Source organism: Netta rufina (assembly GCF_964035555.1).
Source record: "Netta rufina genome assembly, chromosome: 1".
NCBI classification, from domain to species: domain Eukaryota; kingdom Metazoa; phylum Chordata; class Aves; order Anseriformes; family Anatidae; genus Netta; species Netta rufina.
This window is the reverse complement of record NC_140123.1, coordinates 27999341-28016862: the sequence shown is the minus strand read 5'-3', so window position 1 is coordinate 28016862 and position 17522 is coordinate 27999341. Positions and strand designations below refer to the sequence as shown.

The window sequence follows — 17522 nt, the reverse complement described above, 5'->3', positions numbered from 1 at the left end:
CCTGAGATAACTGTTCACGGCTGATGACAGGTGATTCCCACAGGTGTTGTACCGTTTAGCCTCAGTCCCAGGGTGGAAGGTTGAGCAAAGCCTGTTCAGCTATGGCATTTTGTTGCTCTTGAACAAATCTTGCCCTTCCACAGGTGTCCTACAACTCAGGTTTCTCTAAAACACAGGCTTCAGCTGTGTGGTTTTTAACAGAAAAGATACCCCAAAGAGACATCTGCTTCCTCCATCTGGGGCCATCCTCATGCTCATGTAGAGGGGAGCCCCTCCACTTTGACCGTATCAACAGAAATGCGTAAGAGCAGAAGCAGAAAGAGCACTTTTACACTGCATTCACCAACACATTAAAAAAATAAAAATAGAAAAGTCCATCAGGACCAGTTATGGGCTTGTTCCATTGCATGTCACAAAACAATTGTCTCTGTGCATGCCGATGCTTTTAGAGCTGACATTGCTGTTGACTTACAAGCTGTGTTCATGATGTCTGCCCATTGAGTACAGATTTCCATAAGTACAGCACCACGGTGAACAAATCAAACGTACACTCACACCACAACCAGAGAACTGCTGTAGGAAGCACGTCCACCTGAGCCTCTCACATCCCTGCCCGTGTCTCATTATCATAAAGTGAAAATACCAGCATAACGTCACCAGGTTTTCTGTGAACTTAATCACAATGGCTTGGCAAGCATCTTTGTGTTGGTGTGGTACTGACACGTTGCTGTTATACAAAAAGTGGAGAAAGAGGAGTCTCCCCAAGCTGGGGAACGCTGAGCTGGTGTTCAGTAGCTCAGTTCCTCGTTCTGCCAAAGACTCGCACTGTGGCCTTGGCTCGGTTTGGATGTATTGGATATGTGTGGATATACTCAGACCACCTGCTTTAGCACCAAAGATAGATGCAGATGCTTTCTAATCCAGGTTCAGGAGAGATCTTGGGGCCATATTCAGGCTGCCTTTTATACGTGCTCATATTGCTATCACAGCTACGCCTTGGCTGGTCTCACACTGGCCCAAGAAGCTTTCTGGTGGCCATCTAAGTTCCTGTCGCAGTCCACGTGCCACGCAAGGCAGTCTGAATACAGCCCTTCATCTTTTGTGCCTCAGCCCCTTCATCTTTAATGCAGGGACAGTAACAGCAAGGCTACGGAGGTGTTCTGGTCCCAGGAAAGAGGACAGCATGGCTACTGTAACAGGCAAAGATGTGCTATGCTGCAATAACATAAGGGGACCTGGTTTTAGAGGAGCTCGTCATCTGCAAGGGCTTACTGCAGAGCTTGACACTACAAAGAGAAAATCCAAGAGTTAAAAAAGAGATAGAGAAGTGAGCAAGAGTGCACCCTGGCATCTGTAGCAGCAATTTTACATCGAATGTGCTGTATTCCAGCTCAGCTATTTCCAGATGGCACTGGAATGTATTTTACAATTTCCTCTTGCAGTTGACTGCTAACATACATATCTATAGTACAACAAAGATACACACAAGGGTGAGTTATTGCCTTTTCTTCATTGTACACCCTTTCCCAAACATCTGGAGCTTAATTTCTGTGGCATTTAGTCTTCCTCAGAAGAGTATCTTTGCCTGGAAACACAGTATATGCAGCAGCTACAAAAGATAAGGAGAAAGAGCACAGTATGGCTGATAATGAGCACACCAACAGCAAAAATGTACAGGGTTTTGTCACAGTAATCCTGAGGCTGGTGGAAAGGTGGGATGAAATTTGGCAGGTACACGGAGAAAACCCAGTAGTTCCCAAGAATGAACCAGAGGAAGAGGAAGAGGCTGAGGGTCAGGTGGATGTAGTATTTGTGAGCGTTCTGCCTCCAGGGATATTCGTCGTCGTCGTCGTCATCAATCACAACAGACTTGGAAAGCAGCTGCCTCATCCTGGTGGAGTCGTACAGCAGAAGGGTCACCTGGAGACATTGGGGGAGAAAAGGCAGGAAGTAAATTGGGTGGGGAAAATCATAATACCTTCTGACCACTGCCAGCTTTTTGGGCAAATTAAAATGGAGCCCGGGAAAATGGTGTAAGAGGAATCAGAGCAGCCACAAATGGGGCAGATTCTGCTGGAAAATAAGTTTTTGCATACAGTTGATTCACCAGTGAGATTTAGGGCAGACATGGGAAAAAAACTTGCCAATGGTGAGGACAGAAAGGCATGGGAACAGATTACATGGGGAAATGGCAGCAGCTCCCTCACTGGGGATTTTTAAGAACAGATCAGAGTAACTGTTAAATTTGTTGAGGAGAGTAGTTCCTGCCTTGTAGTGGGTGGATTTGTCTCTCCTAGCTCCGTTTATCATTGCCTTATAGGTTAATTGGGTGGGCATCCTGGGAACGGGATTCTCTTGCTCTTCCCTGTCAAACTGACTGCTCCATGCAGCTTGTTAGCTTCGAGGTGAGCTCAGGACACAGGCTGGTGCCTGTGCTCAAGCCTCATCATGCTCAGTGATGGAAACGGGGTTAATTAGTGGATGAGCGTCAGTTTGGAGGAAGTCAGAAAGCCCTCCCAGCTGGATTTATAGATCTCAGCTGTATCTGACGAGTTTTGGAAAAGTGCATTTAAATCCTACATTCATTGCCTTGCCAAGCTGCGATTGAAGCACGTTCTGGCTGTTGCTCACATTATTAATAACTGCAGAATTATCTGCTTATGGAGCACCTCCACATGAATTCAGCAGGGCTCTGCAGGCACTGTAGGATGGCTCAATCACCTTGGTGAACACAGGTCACCACTGCCTTTAAAAGATTGGAGGTCCTAAAGAAACAGATGAGAAACCTACAGATCTGCCCAGATCCTGACAACCAGAATGACTTTTAGGTCTCTGATTTCAAGCTAGCCCAACGTACTGCTCAGGCACTGCTCCCATCACCCGGTACCAGTCAGTGCAGAGTTTAACAGGGTAGAATTTAGGCAGTGGAATTTAGCTGGAGATGAAGCGCTATGAGATGACACGAGTTAGGCAAATCAAATTCCGACCAGATATATCAGCAGGCTGCAAAATACGCAGTCCTGCTGTCAGCTGAAACCAAATTCAAGCCGTCGTTTGATGTCAGCAGGAATTATTAACCGACCCACTCATTTTGGTTGAGAAAAACTGGATTCGAATCAGCAATAGCTAGGAAATCGTCAACGTTTTTGATGAATGCTTCAATTCATTAGCCTGAAAATTTCCTTTCAACTCTGATCTAATCTTTTCTAAACCATTATTAAATGAATCTTTGATTATACAAATAGGCCCGATGCTGTGATTGAATGACTAAGCATTTGCCAGGCGAACTCACAGCGTAGCAAATCCATACAGCCAGATTAAGCACTTTCTTTGTTCCCCATTTACTTATTTACTGACCAGAGGTCCTCGCAGTGATGATTCATTTCCCAGTGATGTGCTACAGTGTGGTTACCACTGCGAAAAGAGCGCAGGGGATGTAGAGACCTGCAGGGGAATATTCTTTCCCCCCTTCTTTCAATCCTGGCAAAAGAAAATGAGCTAGAAACATTATCAAAGGGGCCATCCTTTGCCCTGGAGTTTATGCAGAGCTGAAGCGTTGTTATAGCGCCCAGGGTGTGACACAGATATGGGGGTACCTGGACTTGTCAAGCTGCCAGGCTCTGGCTCAGCAAAGATAAAAGTATAGTCTACTAGAAAATGGGGAGCAGTGGTTAGAAAATACTGTGCCTAAATTAATAAAGCCTGCTTTTTTCCTCAAGGAAACAGGACCCTGTTTGCCACAGCCAGGCACGTTCTGCAGGCATTTCCACCGGCAGGGATGGTAGCACAGATGCTGTGATGCAGGAGAAAGTCACACCACGCTGTGTGGGACAATGCTGAAGAAAACTCATTAGCATCTCGCTTGCCTGATGGGAGCTTTAAGTGCTGGAACAAGCACAGTTCAATCCAGGGAGCTGCCTTCAGAGCTGCGTGCACGTAGCTGTCTGGAGCCATCATTATGTCTTAACTAGCAAGTCAAAGTCTAGTCACACAAGATATTTCTCACACATACGAGGCACATTACCTTTAAGCTGCCAATCACGCCACCCACCAGCAGATATAATGGAATTAGTGGCTGAACTGGGCAGTCTTCCAAAAACTTCATTCCTGAACGGCAAAAATTAATAGCGTTTGTTATCTCGAGTGATCAAATAGTGCAACGAGCTATGCAGTGGAAATTAAAGGTGCTGCAAGAGGAGCACAGTTAATCTGAGCCAGGTATGCTGCTCCTTAGCATCAGCCACCTCATTTTTGTTGAATGAGCAGTTGACTTTGCTGGGTCAGGGAATTTTCATCGGAAGTAGAAAATTGAAAATTAAAACCATTTGTGGAAAAAAAAATGAATTCTGATAAGCTTCTCCCAGGTCTTTCCTGCTCATTAGCTCCATGCATGTGGCATGTTCCCAAGTCAGATACCTCAAAGCTTGGGTGCCAGCACATGTGGGAGCTCCTGGAGCCATTTTAGCCTCCCAACCAGCTCATGGGGAACCAGAGAAGCTCAAGTTTCCAGGCTGTTTGGGTTGCTGGAGGCTAAAAGCGCTGGTTGTTATGGAGCCAGGGATCCTGGCAACCCCCAGATCTACTGCTAGAAAGCTGAGTAGGATTTAGGGAAGGGAATATATGGCAGTGCAAGGATGATGTTGGCATTAGACACTGAAGCTTGTGATACAGGTCTGTGGCAGTGAGACTCATCTGTCCAAATTTAGATGTCTGCAATGCAGGCATCTATATCTGAACTAGTTTCCTAGACTCTTTATAGTCAATAGGGAGAAATAGACACTTCGAAAATTCAATTCCTCTCGTCCTAAGATAGGCGTTTAAAATAGGTCAGATGAATTGTGCCCTGAAAGTGCCTCTTTCTCTCTATAACTATACAAGGAATCTAGACAGCCAGCTGTAAATACCTAAAGTTAGCAGGGATGAATCATTTGCCCAAGTCTCCTACCCACTGGCATCTTTATTCAATTTTAAACTCTTCATTACACTATAATTTTGTTGTCATTGATCCCATATTTCAGGCCTTCTGCTGATCAGCTGCAGAGGCCAGAAGAGATTTTCTGTTTTCTTCTTGGTGCATAACTTGTTTTCTAGGAGCATTTTTGACTTCCCTCTCAACAACTGGGGTTCTCTAGATGCAGGACACTGAAAGCAACATGCTGCTCTCAGTGCTAAACGTCTCTTAGGTAGAACATCTTGCCTCTATGTTCAGAACTACGCCAAAAAAGACACAGGATAAGGAAAGAGGTACCAGTGCTTTCTGGTTTTGTTTGTTTTTCCTGCTTCTATAGCTGTGGCCTTCTTCAGCTTTTCAATTTGCCCACCAAATCCACTCCCATTGCTGGTCCAGAATATTGCTGACGCTCTGAACCCCTCCCACACATTTTTCATAGCATAATATAGGTGTCCTGCATTGTGGTTGCTTGCTAATTTTAGGTTAGTTGTAGGATGCAGTGATCTGCCGTGTCTCTGGGCTGAGTCCAGTGGATTCTCCTAGACTAAACATTTATATCAGTCTTCTTGAAATTCAAAAGGGTTGGACTTGGCTGGATTTGGCCTCTCTCCCTTTTTGTCTGCTATTCCCAAAGCTGCAATTTTTTGTCCATTTTGCCACTATCTAACACTGAGGCCTGCTCAGACTTTCAAATGTAAAGAGGTGGGCAGCAGGGACATCACTGAAAATTATATCTTTTTCAGAAAGCAGCTGTCAGTGTTTCCAGAGTCCTTGGCCCTGCAATAGCCTGCCTCAAAAGCAGCTGGTCAGGGAGCTCAAGGAATATATTTCAGTTTAGGAACCCAGGCAATTGCTATTTCCAGTGTATTTCCAGTGTATTACTGAGATTTTGATTTGAGGGGGAAAAAAAAAAAAAAAAAAAAGGAAGAAAGAAATCAAGAAAACATGCCAATATTTTTCTTGGAGCTAAGATTCTCTTTCCCAGACCAATCTGTTTTGGGGTCCTTTCATATATGTAGCATGACAGCAGTCAGTCTTGGGAACAATTTGAATGACAGGAGAATATTCCAGACAGATATGACAGGAAAAGAGGAGGTGAAAGGAAGTAATGCAGTTGTAACTTCAAAAATGCAGCACTGTGGGTGATAAGGAAATACGGACCTAGTGTTGGCAGATGGGCAGTGCTGCATGTTACAGTGAAATCTGGGTGCATGTGTCTTGTGCTAAGCAGTTCACACACAGCATATGCGTGATTTATTTGGGAACACCAAAATGAGCAGGAGCTCGTTTCGGCTCTTAATGATGGGGTAGATGGACCATGGGAGATCAAAGCTCTGCTTTCAGTCGAGTGCTCCCTGCAACCTGTCCTGGCTCCGAGCATTGGCCTCATTTTAATTGCTTTTCTCTTCCCAGGCAGCTGAAAATCGCTGAAATGCACCTCGATGCACCTCGTACCAAAGGAGGTTGGCTTCGTGGCACCGAGGGACATAGTTTAGTGATGGCACTCAGTAGGTCAAGTTGACAGTTTGACTTGAAGGCCTTGAAGGTCTTTTCCAGCCCAAATGATTCTATGATTCTCAGGTAAGATCAATCTGATGTCTGCTGCCTGCTCCCCACCTTCTCACCAGGCCTTTTTCTCTTGTTCCTAGGGGATGGCTGCAGCCACCATCGCCTAGCCCAGCCCTCTGGCAGGCCTGGTCTGGGGGCCTTACCCTAGGATCTAGGTTCTGCAGCAGATTTATTGCTAAGTGAGTACCTTGGGCACCATTTGATCAGAAAACATATCAGCAATTCAGGGGAAACTCACAGAATCCCTGCAGTGGCTGCAGGAATGAAATGCAAGGGAAGGTTATGTTAGCAACAGCCACTAAAGATCAAGACTGGCTAAACACAGTACAGAGTATCAGAGCAGTCTTCAGACAACTATTGGGAGCACTTGAGGGTTGAGGAATTATTTAATTTGGTATAGACATGAGCACAAGGAGTAGTACTGTGTTAAATTTGAACAGGGGAAGACTTAGACTGGCTACTGAGACAATGATGTCATCAGCCTTCAGATCTGATTTAGCTGCCCCTGGGGAACACTGCACATAAAGACAGCCTGGACAATGCACAGGATTGTGTTATTGGGAGCAATCTTTCACTGTCCAGAAAACTAGAAAAAATCTCCAAAAAAACAAAAGTCTAGGAGGTCCTTCCATCGCTGTCATTATTACTGGAGTGTTTAATGAAAAATGTATCAGCCCTACCAGTAGAAGTTAGAAATTTGCTGAACAAGCCATGGCTCAAATGATGTCACAAGTCTGGAGCTTGGAAAATGTTGTGACTCCTTTTCATGTGTCATGACTTACCCTGTGATTTACAGTACTCCTAAAATTGTAAAATGTATGTTGTTCGTGTATAATTATTACCAGAGCTACCAGTTATTCATCTCCGTTTTTTAACTAATATTATTATAAGTTATTTGTTAACATCTGAAAATATCTCACAGTTTTCCTCTGCAGAATGCAAGAGCCAAAATGACTGGTGACACATCAGCAAGTTATTCTCTGAGATCATGGTAACAGACTGTTATAAAAAAAAAAAAAAAAATCAGAGGCTTTTGCTCAGATAATAAATATCTGCATTTTCCTTGACATTTAGTTTTCCTAAAAATGCCTTTGCAGATATGTAGCTGCTGGAAACCAACATCCTCTGACAACACCATATTACGGTGACATTATCTCTTAATTTCAGTAAGTCTTCAGTAAGTCTTAATTTCGGAAAAAAAAAGGGATCTGTATCTGATGGAGGAGATACCCACAGCTCCAGGCTAGTGTCTTACTTTACGCTTTCCACTTCTCTCTGATCTTAAAGATCTAATGAAATATTCCTGAGAAATGATATTTAAAAGTGGTCAGATTCCAGCCACGTATTCATTTCCAGGAGGCTAGCTGTCAACATGCATGCAAGCTGTACTGCACTTGAAATTTTACCTTCCCACCCCTATTCCACAGCTCAGGCATATTCAGCCTAGGGAAAAGCTAAAGCTGAAATCCTCTTATGGGATAAATAGCAATTTTAAGTCATGGCTAAGCAGAAGAGCCTATGTGTTGAGATGTAACAGTTCAGCCCATCTCCCTAGCTCCTAATTGCTTCTTAATCCCTAATTAGAACTCCCTAATTCTTAATTAGGACACCCAAATCAGAGTCCTGCCACAGCCATCAGTGGTATTCAGAAGGCCCCAGCTGAAGGGAGCAGTGCCAGCCTGTAGCTGAACACATTTTTACAGTTCTGGCCAGATTTTAGATGCCTACATTTAGGCTGGTTGTCCAGCTCCCTTGAAAGCCATCTCCTCCCAGTGCAGACATCTGAAGGAGGCTGTGGGACTTTGGCTGCCCGAAATGCCCATCACTCTTAACTGGCTGCAGGGGAAACAGGCAGCGCTGAGCTTGGCTACAGATGCGTACAGTCCAGAGCCAGGTGGGATGCATCCTGCCCACAGCATCTGCATGCAGAGCTCGTTTGCGCCAGGCCATCGTTAATAATGAGGCAGAAGGTGGGCAGGTTCGCAAGGACACCGAGCTGGAATGGTTGGTAGGGATTTTGAGGACAAGACTTACAATGTAAAGTGACCTGGATACTCTGGAAAAAGACATCCAAAATCTATGAGATGACACCTAATAAAGTCAAGCACTACGTCTGGGAGAGGAAACTGAAATGTAAGTAAAAAAAATTGAGGAATGTCTGATAGGGAGCAGCACTGCCAAAAAACATCTGGGCTTGCAACGCACCATAAACTACAGCAGAGCCAACGAGCTGGTACGGAGAGCATCCTTCATTCTGAGGTGCATTTACAGGAATCCTGCAGGTTAAGCAGAGGAGGAAATTATCCTGCACCGCTCGTTCCTCGGGTCTCAGCTGAGCCTTGTGTTCTGTCATATTTTTTTTTTGAGGGGGAAAAAAAATAAGTTCCAGAGGCCAAAGGAGGGAGGCAAAAGAGCAAAAGAGCTCTAGAAAAAAAGTGGCCTGTGAGGTCAGGCTGAAAGAATCGGGTTTTTGAGATCTCTTGGGAAAAGAGAGATGGAGTGGGGTTGTAACAGGAACCTTCAAGTACTTCAAAGCTTCTCGTGGGTAGGACAGCAGCCAATCTATCTTTGTGATCACGGGGCGTAGGACAGGCTGTAATCTGTTTCATTTGCCATGGGGAAGATTTAGATTGGATGGGGGGGGGAATATTTTGTCTGTGAGAGCAATAAAACGCTGAAATAATCTCCCTGAGAAGCTGGGGAATTTCCTTGAGTAAGGACAAGTCCGATGTCTGCTGGGGTGCCCTGAGCCTGTCTGAAAGGGGAGGGAGCTTCTGCCTCCACCGACGTGTCTCAAGTGTGGGTCACAGCCCCTGGGGAGGAGGTAGAAGGCCCAAAGGAAGCAGCGAAGGGTTAGCAAATACATTATTTTAAAATCTGTATTAATGATAAGGAAAAACTGCTGCTCAGGGAAGGAAAGAGCCTCACACGGTTTAACAATGTATAAAATTATGCAAGTCTAAGTCTTTTTCTTTCCTTTCTTAAATAGTTGATCTTTAATGCTGCTTGCAAATCCAGCCTTCAGGTGGCTATAAAGAGACAGATGAGCCAAAAAACAGGTCGAGCTTTCAAAAAGGCGGAGAAATAGCAGCCTAGATGATCTTTTCCTCCCTTCCAGCCCTATGCTTCTAGGATTTTTGTGGCTCAGATCCTGATTAATGAAATCTTCTCGTGTCTCGGATGCTGAGCTTCCTCCCACAGACTGAGCCCAAACACCCCCAGCCCCTTGCCAGCTGCTGGTAGCCTAAGCAGCAACTGAGCTGAAGTAAATACACTGCTATCAAAGTGAATTAAAACAGGGCTGAGGCTCAGAGCTTGTCAGCAACTTCATGGTAAAAAGAGAGCACAGAGTGGTTTAGGTTGGAGGGGGCCTCTGGAGGTCACCTGGCCCAACCCAGTGATGGGAAGTGTTTCGGATGCCCCCAAAATAAGCCAGAAAATTCAGAGTTATGGGTAAATATAGAGAAACTGAAACCTGGTTAGGTTCCAGCATGTATCAGTAAGGCCTCCAAATGTCCTGACCCCTGCCCTGTGCTGAGGTGGCTCACACCAGAGATGTATTTGAGACAAACAGGATCAAAATTCAAGAGCTGCTTGCTCCCCGCCATACAGCGTGGGCTGTGCTTCTCTGTCTGAAGCTTAAATACCAACACACGGGGCTAACAGTTGGGAACTTTAAGGTCGCCTACTCATTTCTCCCACAGGATAACCTGCTTCACAGCGTCAGGAAATTCATATTGGTACACTGCTGTAACAGCCGACTTACCTGTGAAAGTCATGGACAACGGCAAGGCAAGGAAAGCAAGGAGCCCGAATATAAAGCATGCTGTGAATGGAAAAAAGAAAGAAAATACAGTGTTATTGGGGCTGGTTGAAGTTTAAAGATCAGAAGTGCCATCCAGTGCTTTCTGGATGCTGCTTATCCATAAAGATGTGTGGCAAGAAAAGCAGTGCAGTGGGGGATGCCATGTTTGTTGTGCAGTGAGGCCTCGCAGAGGGATGCTCTTGGGGCTGCACGTGAACTCTTCCCTGGAATAAGTGGACCTGCGGTGCTCAGTTACTCCTCGGAGAGCCTCTGGTGTGTCTGAGCCCTGGTACTTCCCCAGCACAGCCTGCTGCTGCAGAGGATGAGTGCTTACCTTTGCAGAAACCCAGAAATAATAGCGTCAATAACAGTGCGAGCGGCCCGTCTTTTACCAGAGCTGTCACCTCTGTACCTAATCACGAGCACTTCGCAATATTAAAGCGAGCTGCTGCTCCGAAAAATGAGGAGGAAGCATAATGAGGAAGTGCTGTGGTGAGCATCCCTGCAGAGTACTTCTGTGCAAGTAGCTGCCCAAGGAGGCAAAAGAGCAGGACATGGAGGTAGGCACAGATTGCACAGGGGCTGAGGAAAATAAAACAAAAAAAAAAAGAGTAGGATGTCTCCTCAGAAGCTTATGAAAAAAATCCCAGCTCGTGGCCCAGAACTGCAGCCTCTGCAAAACAATTTCTCCTCCTGTTACAGGAGGAGAAACTGAGGCAGGGGACACAGGGGCACCATCAAAATTCAGGCGTCACCCGTATTTTTGAGGCTTCACCTCCTCCTCCTGTGTGGTGCATGATCTGCCCGCAGGGATGCTGTGGGGAGCTCTGTAAAAGGCTCGCCAGGACCCGCATTTATTTGGGGCTGTGCATCTGGCTCACAGGTGGCCGGGTTTGCGTCTACCCAAAAGCTGGGTTTTGGAGGAGAGAAATGGGAGGCAGGGACCGCTCGCTGCTGCTCGGGAGGGAAAGATAATGGCTCATTAATTCCCCTCCCAGAGCAGTCGCCGGGGATGTATTTACTCATTATCTCCCCATTCAGCTCCAGCCTCTCAGGTCTGGAATTGGAGGGGCAGATGCGTAGTCTGGGAAGGTTTCCAGCTCCGTGCTCACCAGCGTGAGACGCAATTGCCTACACAACTGGCAGGGCTCTGCGTGGCTCTGAGCGCTGCTAGCAGCACGGAAAAGCGTTTCCCCCAAAATGTGAGCATGGAGGGGCGGTTCGCAGAAATGCTCCTCAGGCAGGACACACGCGTGCTTTGCCTGGATTTGCCTGGCTTGTGCTGCCCCAGCCTGGTCTGAAGACAAATTGCTCAGGAAAATGATATTTGCTGCGAGGGCAGCCCAGTTCTGCAGAGAGGGAGCTGCTCTCTGCGTGGTTTCACACGTGATGGCTTCAAGTTGGGGGTACCACCACTGGGCAAAGACGCCCCTGGACCTATTCTGAGAAAAAGTAGCAAGAAAAAAATAAAATAATAAAGCTAGTAGTCTCTAAAACCACAGGCAGGTGAGGGAAATAATCCAAGGCATGGCTCAGAAGAACATCTGCTCCGAGGAGCTGGTGTCAGGGCATCAGGCAGAGCGTCACCGCTGGGCACCTCTTTGGTGTTTGACATGAGCAAGGTCCTGCTTTGGGAGGCATCAGTGAGCCAAGTCCCAGTGTGCAGACACAGCAGGGAAAGAGGAGAGCAGATAGCTTTATATCTTGCACATTCCTTGAAATCTGTGGGTAGGAAAAGCAGCAGGGTGGGTGCAGCCCCTGCCTCCTGCCCAGCAGGATATTTTGCTGCCATAAACCCACCGTTCAGTGGAGCTTTCAGCCTCCAGCCAGAGCTCCCCATGCTCTTCCACTGCAAGGAGTAAATGAACTTCCAATCACCACTGACACCATGGCTGTGTCACGCTCTCTCTTCCGTTCTGGAGTGATTTATGGGTGTAAATCCTAACCTACCCACTTCTTCGATGGCATGCTGATATGGCAGTGGGCAGCCTACCCAGTAGAGTGTGTGACAAGCTCCCTGACACCAAACACAGGAATAAATGGGGTGTTGGGTCCTTTAGCCATCACTCTCAAATGCTGTTTGTTCTATGGCCTGCCAGGTTTTTGCCACGAGTCTATGTCCTGATAAAAAAGGAATTATTATTATTATTATTTTATTTTTAATGAGCTGCTACCAGCTTCCAACCAAATTTTGCGTTCACCCCTGGGTTTGTCTTCATGGGCAAGCTGAGGAGCAGAAGCCCAGGTGTGAATTCACATTACTCCCTTCTGACACCCAAATTCGGGTGCTGGGACCTGGGACGGATCATGCCTTGGGGCAGATGCACATGGCAGTGTGGGTGCAGCCTTGGAGATGACTGGAAAACAGCAGGAAGCTGGCAGCGTACCAGCATGCGTACGTGTAGCAGGTGTCTTCATCCCCAATTTATTCCTTCATGGTATCTGCAGGAATCCCCTACAGTACCGAGAGGGGCTTGGGGAGGACTCCAGCCCCAGTACAAAGCCACCACGGGGAGCAGAGAGCTGTGACAGAGCTGACTTGCAAACCAAATCCAGCCTCAGAGATGCAGCTGTTTGCTGCGTGCCATCACCGTCTGCTTAGCAAAGCTTGTGCTGCTGTGAAATAGCACCTGGGCACCCAGGTAAGCAATGTCAGCACCGTGACACCTAGAAATTAAGTTGCTGGCTCCGGCACTGACACCAGCAGTGCTTCTCTCACCTGCAGTGGTGTAGAAGAAGGAGGTGCTGATAACCTGGGACCCTTCAAGCTGTTGGGGAGGGTGTATATGGGTTGTAGGTACTTTGGGGGTTAGGCAGTGCTGCAGAACAGCTTGCCTGAGTGTTATGGCAGGTCTCTAGCTACTGAAGTAGAGCCATGTCACATTTTCAGTCCTTTATTTGGACCCTTGTGATTAATTTCCAGATGTACTTTTTAAACACAATACAGGCATTGCATAAAGAGCCATCGGTTTGCTTTGCGATAGACCCAGCATAGTGAATTAGCCTTTTATTTTTTTTTCCTTTCGGTCAGTTAATTAAAGCTGCCCTGATGTTCTGAACTTAAATTGCTGTGCCAACAATGAAAAGAATTTAAATGATGCTGCACAAGTAGGTTGTCTCTTCAGAGTCGTTTAAATACCAGGAGACCATAGGTACAATATGGGGCTGTGCTGAAAGGCAGTCTGAAAAATATACCCAGGATGATGAGAAAATGTGAAATTGAGCACCAGTGCACTTCAGAAGGGCTTGCATTTTAATGAACAGAAAATCAATTTGGGATGCACTGGCTGATCCATTGCTAAAGCTGGGCTGATTTCAAACTTAAACGTAAAGAAAAGCTAAAGATGATGGATTTCTTGGGAGGGTATTTTCCTCATGCATGGGTGACCGCGTGTATCCAGGAGGGTGCTCCTGATGTAAAGGAGCACAGATGAGATCAGAACTAATCCTGTTCTTTCAAAAAATGTTCAGAACAATCATTTGTTTTCTCAGCCATCCTAAAAGCCCCAGTGGCAACATAATAGCAGGAGGGAGCAGTAACCCTGGGGGCTCCTCCAGTGCCAGACCCAAGAGCCACTTTCCTGAATTTTGCTTTTCCCAAATCCAGTCACACTGAAATGCATTTGGGAATCTTCACTGATGCTGTTTTGTCTGAAGGCCTGCAAGACAGCGAGGAGCTATGAGGCTTAATCCCTGTAAAAGTTCATTCTGAACTTGGAGAGCTGTGCAAGTGAAGCCAAGGCATTAATACAGAAGCCCCCGAGGTAACAGCCACGGGCTGACAAGTGCAGTTGTTTGCGTGGGTGAAGCATGGATTATGGGGAGTGGTGGAGTATATTAAGGAGTTTTCTTCCTCGCATACTTGAGTGGAATTAGAAGTTGTTACTACCAAAACCTGAAAGTGAAAGGCATTTGTGATTCAGAGTAAAAAGGAGATACAGTCAGTGGGAGTAAGTTGCTTTAAAATCCTTGCATTTTAACCTCCTGCCGAATCTACTTTAATCCAAATAATACAGCTCAGGTGGGTGTTTTAGAGATACAACTGCTATTGGGTGCTCTATCAGCACCTAAAATTGTCCAGGAAAGAAAGCAAAAGGGGAGAAAGAAAAGGAAACTTCAGGTGGGACTTGGTATTACCTTATTTTCATTATATATCTCTCTATATTAGCTACAGGTCTGTTTAAATACATAGGGAGCTTTCTCCCAGAGCTGCCTTACCATTGCTGGCAATTTTGGAGATGCACCGGTGACAAGCTTTCTCCAGGCCGGCTGGCATCGTGAAGCACCTTTTGGGGTGTCTGTGGGGATACAGAAACAAACACAGTTATGAAAATCACAAGCAGTGTCTTCAGCTGACTCAACATCTTAGCCCAGAGGGGCTCACGCACTTCAGCGGGCTTTCACTACCCCAAAAACCCACAAAGCCATGTGGGGGGGTCCCCAGAGCCCTGCTTTTGGTTGGGGTGGAGGCAGCACAAAGTTTATTTGACACTGTGAGAAAGCCCAGCGAAACAGGTACAGTTTGCTACACGACACAAAGCTCTGTGAAGATTATTTGGTGAGCAAAAGCGAATTCAGGGAAGAAAAGGAAGAGGGAGAGCGGGGAGAAAACAGTTTTCAGATCAAGGAAGGTTCTGAAGAGGAACGTGGAATAGAAACTGCAAGCCCCAGGGAGCCCAGAACAAGATGCCTTTGATTAAAAAGTAGCCGGATTAGAAAGCTGCTCTTTGTGATGGAGAATTTTTATGAGGTGGTGTGAGGGATGAGCAACCAGCTAGGCATCCAAGGCCGGGGCATAAGACACCACTAGACAGTTCAATAGCATCCTGTGTCCGTGGGAGTGTTGGTGGGAGTTCAGAAAGCTCCCTCACACACACATGCCCATGCTCCAAGCCTCCAAGACACCACAGGTCCATCGCCAGCACCATTGGCATGAATAGGTGGAGAGAAACAAAGCTGGGTGCAGGAGAAAGATTGACCAGAAAGGGGCACGTGTGGTGATGGCACAGGAAAGAAGAGCCATCCCAAATCATGCCTCTTCTCCCTGTGGTCTGCAGGACCGACCAGACCAGAGGGCCTGTGAGTTTCAGCGGCCCAGGACCCTCTGCTACCGTGGGGAACGGGATGGGGCCTGCTTCCTGCCCATTGCCAACTTTATTTCCTATCACATCAGCTGTAGCTACCGTAATTAGCCTCCCAAATCTCGGTGGGCATCACAGTGAGTACTGAACAAATTTGGGGAGCACATATCCCTCATCCAGGCCTTCCTCAGAAGAGCAAGTCCTGGGCCTTTGGACTACAGGTATTGGCGAATGCTTTCAGGGAGGACATGAGCTCTGTTACATGCTCAGGGAAAACTGGAAGGATAAAGGGAAACTGGTAGCTTTCACAGCCAAATTTCACCTTAATTTGAAGCCTTAAAACATTAGGTGAAGATTTATTCTTGAAAGTGCACAAGTAGACATTAATTTTGAGTATACTACTGGCTACTGACATAAGTGCTCTAAATTATGCACAGAGATCAATAGGATTTGTCTTTATGCGTATCTTCATGCCTGGAATTACCTTGGTGGCAGTAAGTCTCACGGAAACCCAATAACAAAATGCCACGTTAAAAGTTGGTTGAGCACCAAATTGCCATGAGCAGATCCGTGTCTGGATAGGAATGCTGTATGTCCATAACCAGAGGGTAAAAGGTATGTTTTGTCTAAATTTGCTGGTTTTTTTTACATTACAGGGGGAAAAAAAACGGTGAAGACAAACCGAAGGAGGGCTCGGTGTGTGTGAGCATGTCCCCACCTAGTGATGGAGCCCCGAAATGACGGTGAGTCAGAGCCCTGGCATGCAGTTGTGCCAGGTAAAACTGGGTAAAATCGTGATGGTTACACAGAAATCCTGCTCACACAAGGGCACAATGCACATAACCACTAGGAGGTGGTGTCAACTCATTCCTCAGACCCTGGGTTTGACTCCTACAAGACTGACAAATCCCTCGAAAAAGCCGGTGTTTGCTGGATAAATGCATTTTGCCCCTTCACCCCAGCTCATCAGTGAATCTGCAGTAGCTACCGTGAGTGTTAAAGTTAATATTTTATTTAATATTGAAATATTTTCCTATTTGTCGGTGCACGAGGGTGCTGGAAGTGCAATTCAGCTGGCAGGCAGCTCAAGAACAGTTTTGCCGTTGTTGAAAACTGTCCCTGCCAAAGCTGAAACGATGGCTGGAGAGTTAGAAAAGTCACATACAATGGAAAACTCAGCCAAAAAGGAAAAAATAAAAATAAATTAAAAAAAAAAAAAAAAGTGAAACACAGCCAGCTTCTGGAACTTCTCCCAGAAGTTGTTCCCTGGGGTCACTACCACAAGGTGACAGCACTACCCTTGCATTCACAGATGCCAGCGATGTGGGGGACAAGTTGCTGAGCCCCTACATCTCTCCACGTCGCCACTTTTTGGGGTGGCAGGTTGCAACCCAGGGAGCACAGAGCCACGGCACCCCTACGCCTCCCGCAGCCTGTCCCAACACCGCTCCTCTGCTCTGTGCCCCCTCTGGAGGTGGCCCTAACGCCATGTCCCACATCACTTCTTCTTTTGTAACTCTGCTCCTTGTCCCCAACAAGCAGCAGTGATAAGCCTCTGTAGCACGGACCCTCCAGCCCGGTCTTTTCTTTATTTCAGGCAGTTTTGGCTTTGAACAGTTGTGCTGGTCATTATTCTCACCCTAAATATTTAGGTTACGAGGGACAAAAGGACCACTTCCACACCTGCCCTACAGCATTCAGGCTCTGCTCAAACTTAGCTCTGCCCTCTGCCAGCTTCAGGTGCCCCAGACAGGACTCAGGAGCACAGCAGGCAGATTTGCCAGCACTTCCCAAAACCCCAGCTCCCACACAAAACTGTCGAAAGGTGCAGGGTCCTGCTGGGACATGGCCAGTGCTCAGGGTCCAGCCAGCACCTCCAGGGCAAGGGCTCTTCTCCAAAGGTTGCTAGAGAAAATGTTTTTTCTTTGTTTCCTTAAAAAAATTTCGCAGCCAAGTGAATGTTTAGAGAACAATCTGAATTAAGGTAATTCTAAAGTAACTCCAAAGCCAGTTTCCTCCTGACAAACCCCACAGCCCCACACTGGCTTTTACCCCACACGCCTTTCCAGCGCATCCTCCACCTTCCCCCTTACCTGCAAGCTCCGCGGGACCCAAA

The 17522-nt window shown here is 46.6% G+C and overlaps 1 protein-coding gene across 1 annotated transcript; it reads right to left on the bottom strand.

Annotated features, from left to right (window-relative positions):
* Positions 1-1557: 1557 nt before the first annotated feature.
* On the bottom strand, positions 1558-14601 carry TMEM272 (transmembrane protein 272; the record flags this gene model as incomplete). Its single annotated transcript, XM_084286394.1, has 4 exons — positions 1558-1920; positions 4025-4107; positions 10287-10346; positions 14544-14601. The coding sequence occupies 4 exons, from the start codon at positions 14599-14601 to the stop codon at positions 1558-1560; spliced, it is 564 nt and encodes a 187-aa protein (XP_084142520.1).
* Between the last annotated feature and the right edge of the window lie 2921 nt (positions 14602-17522).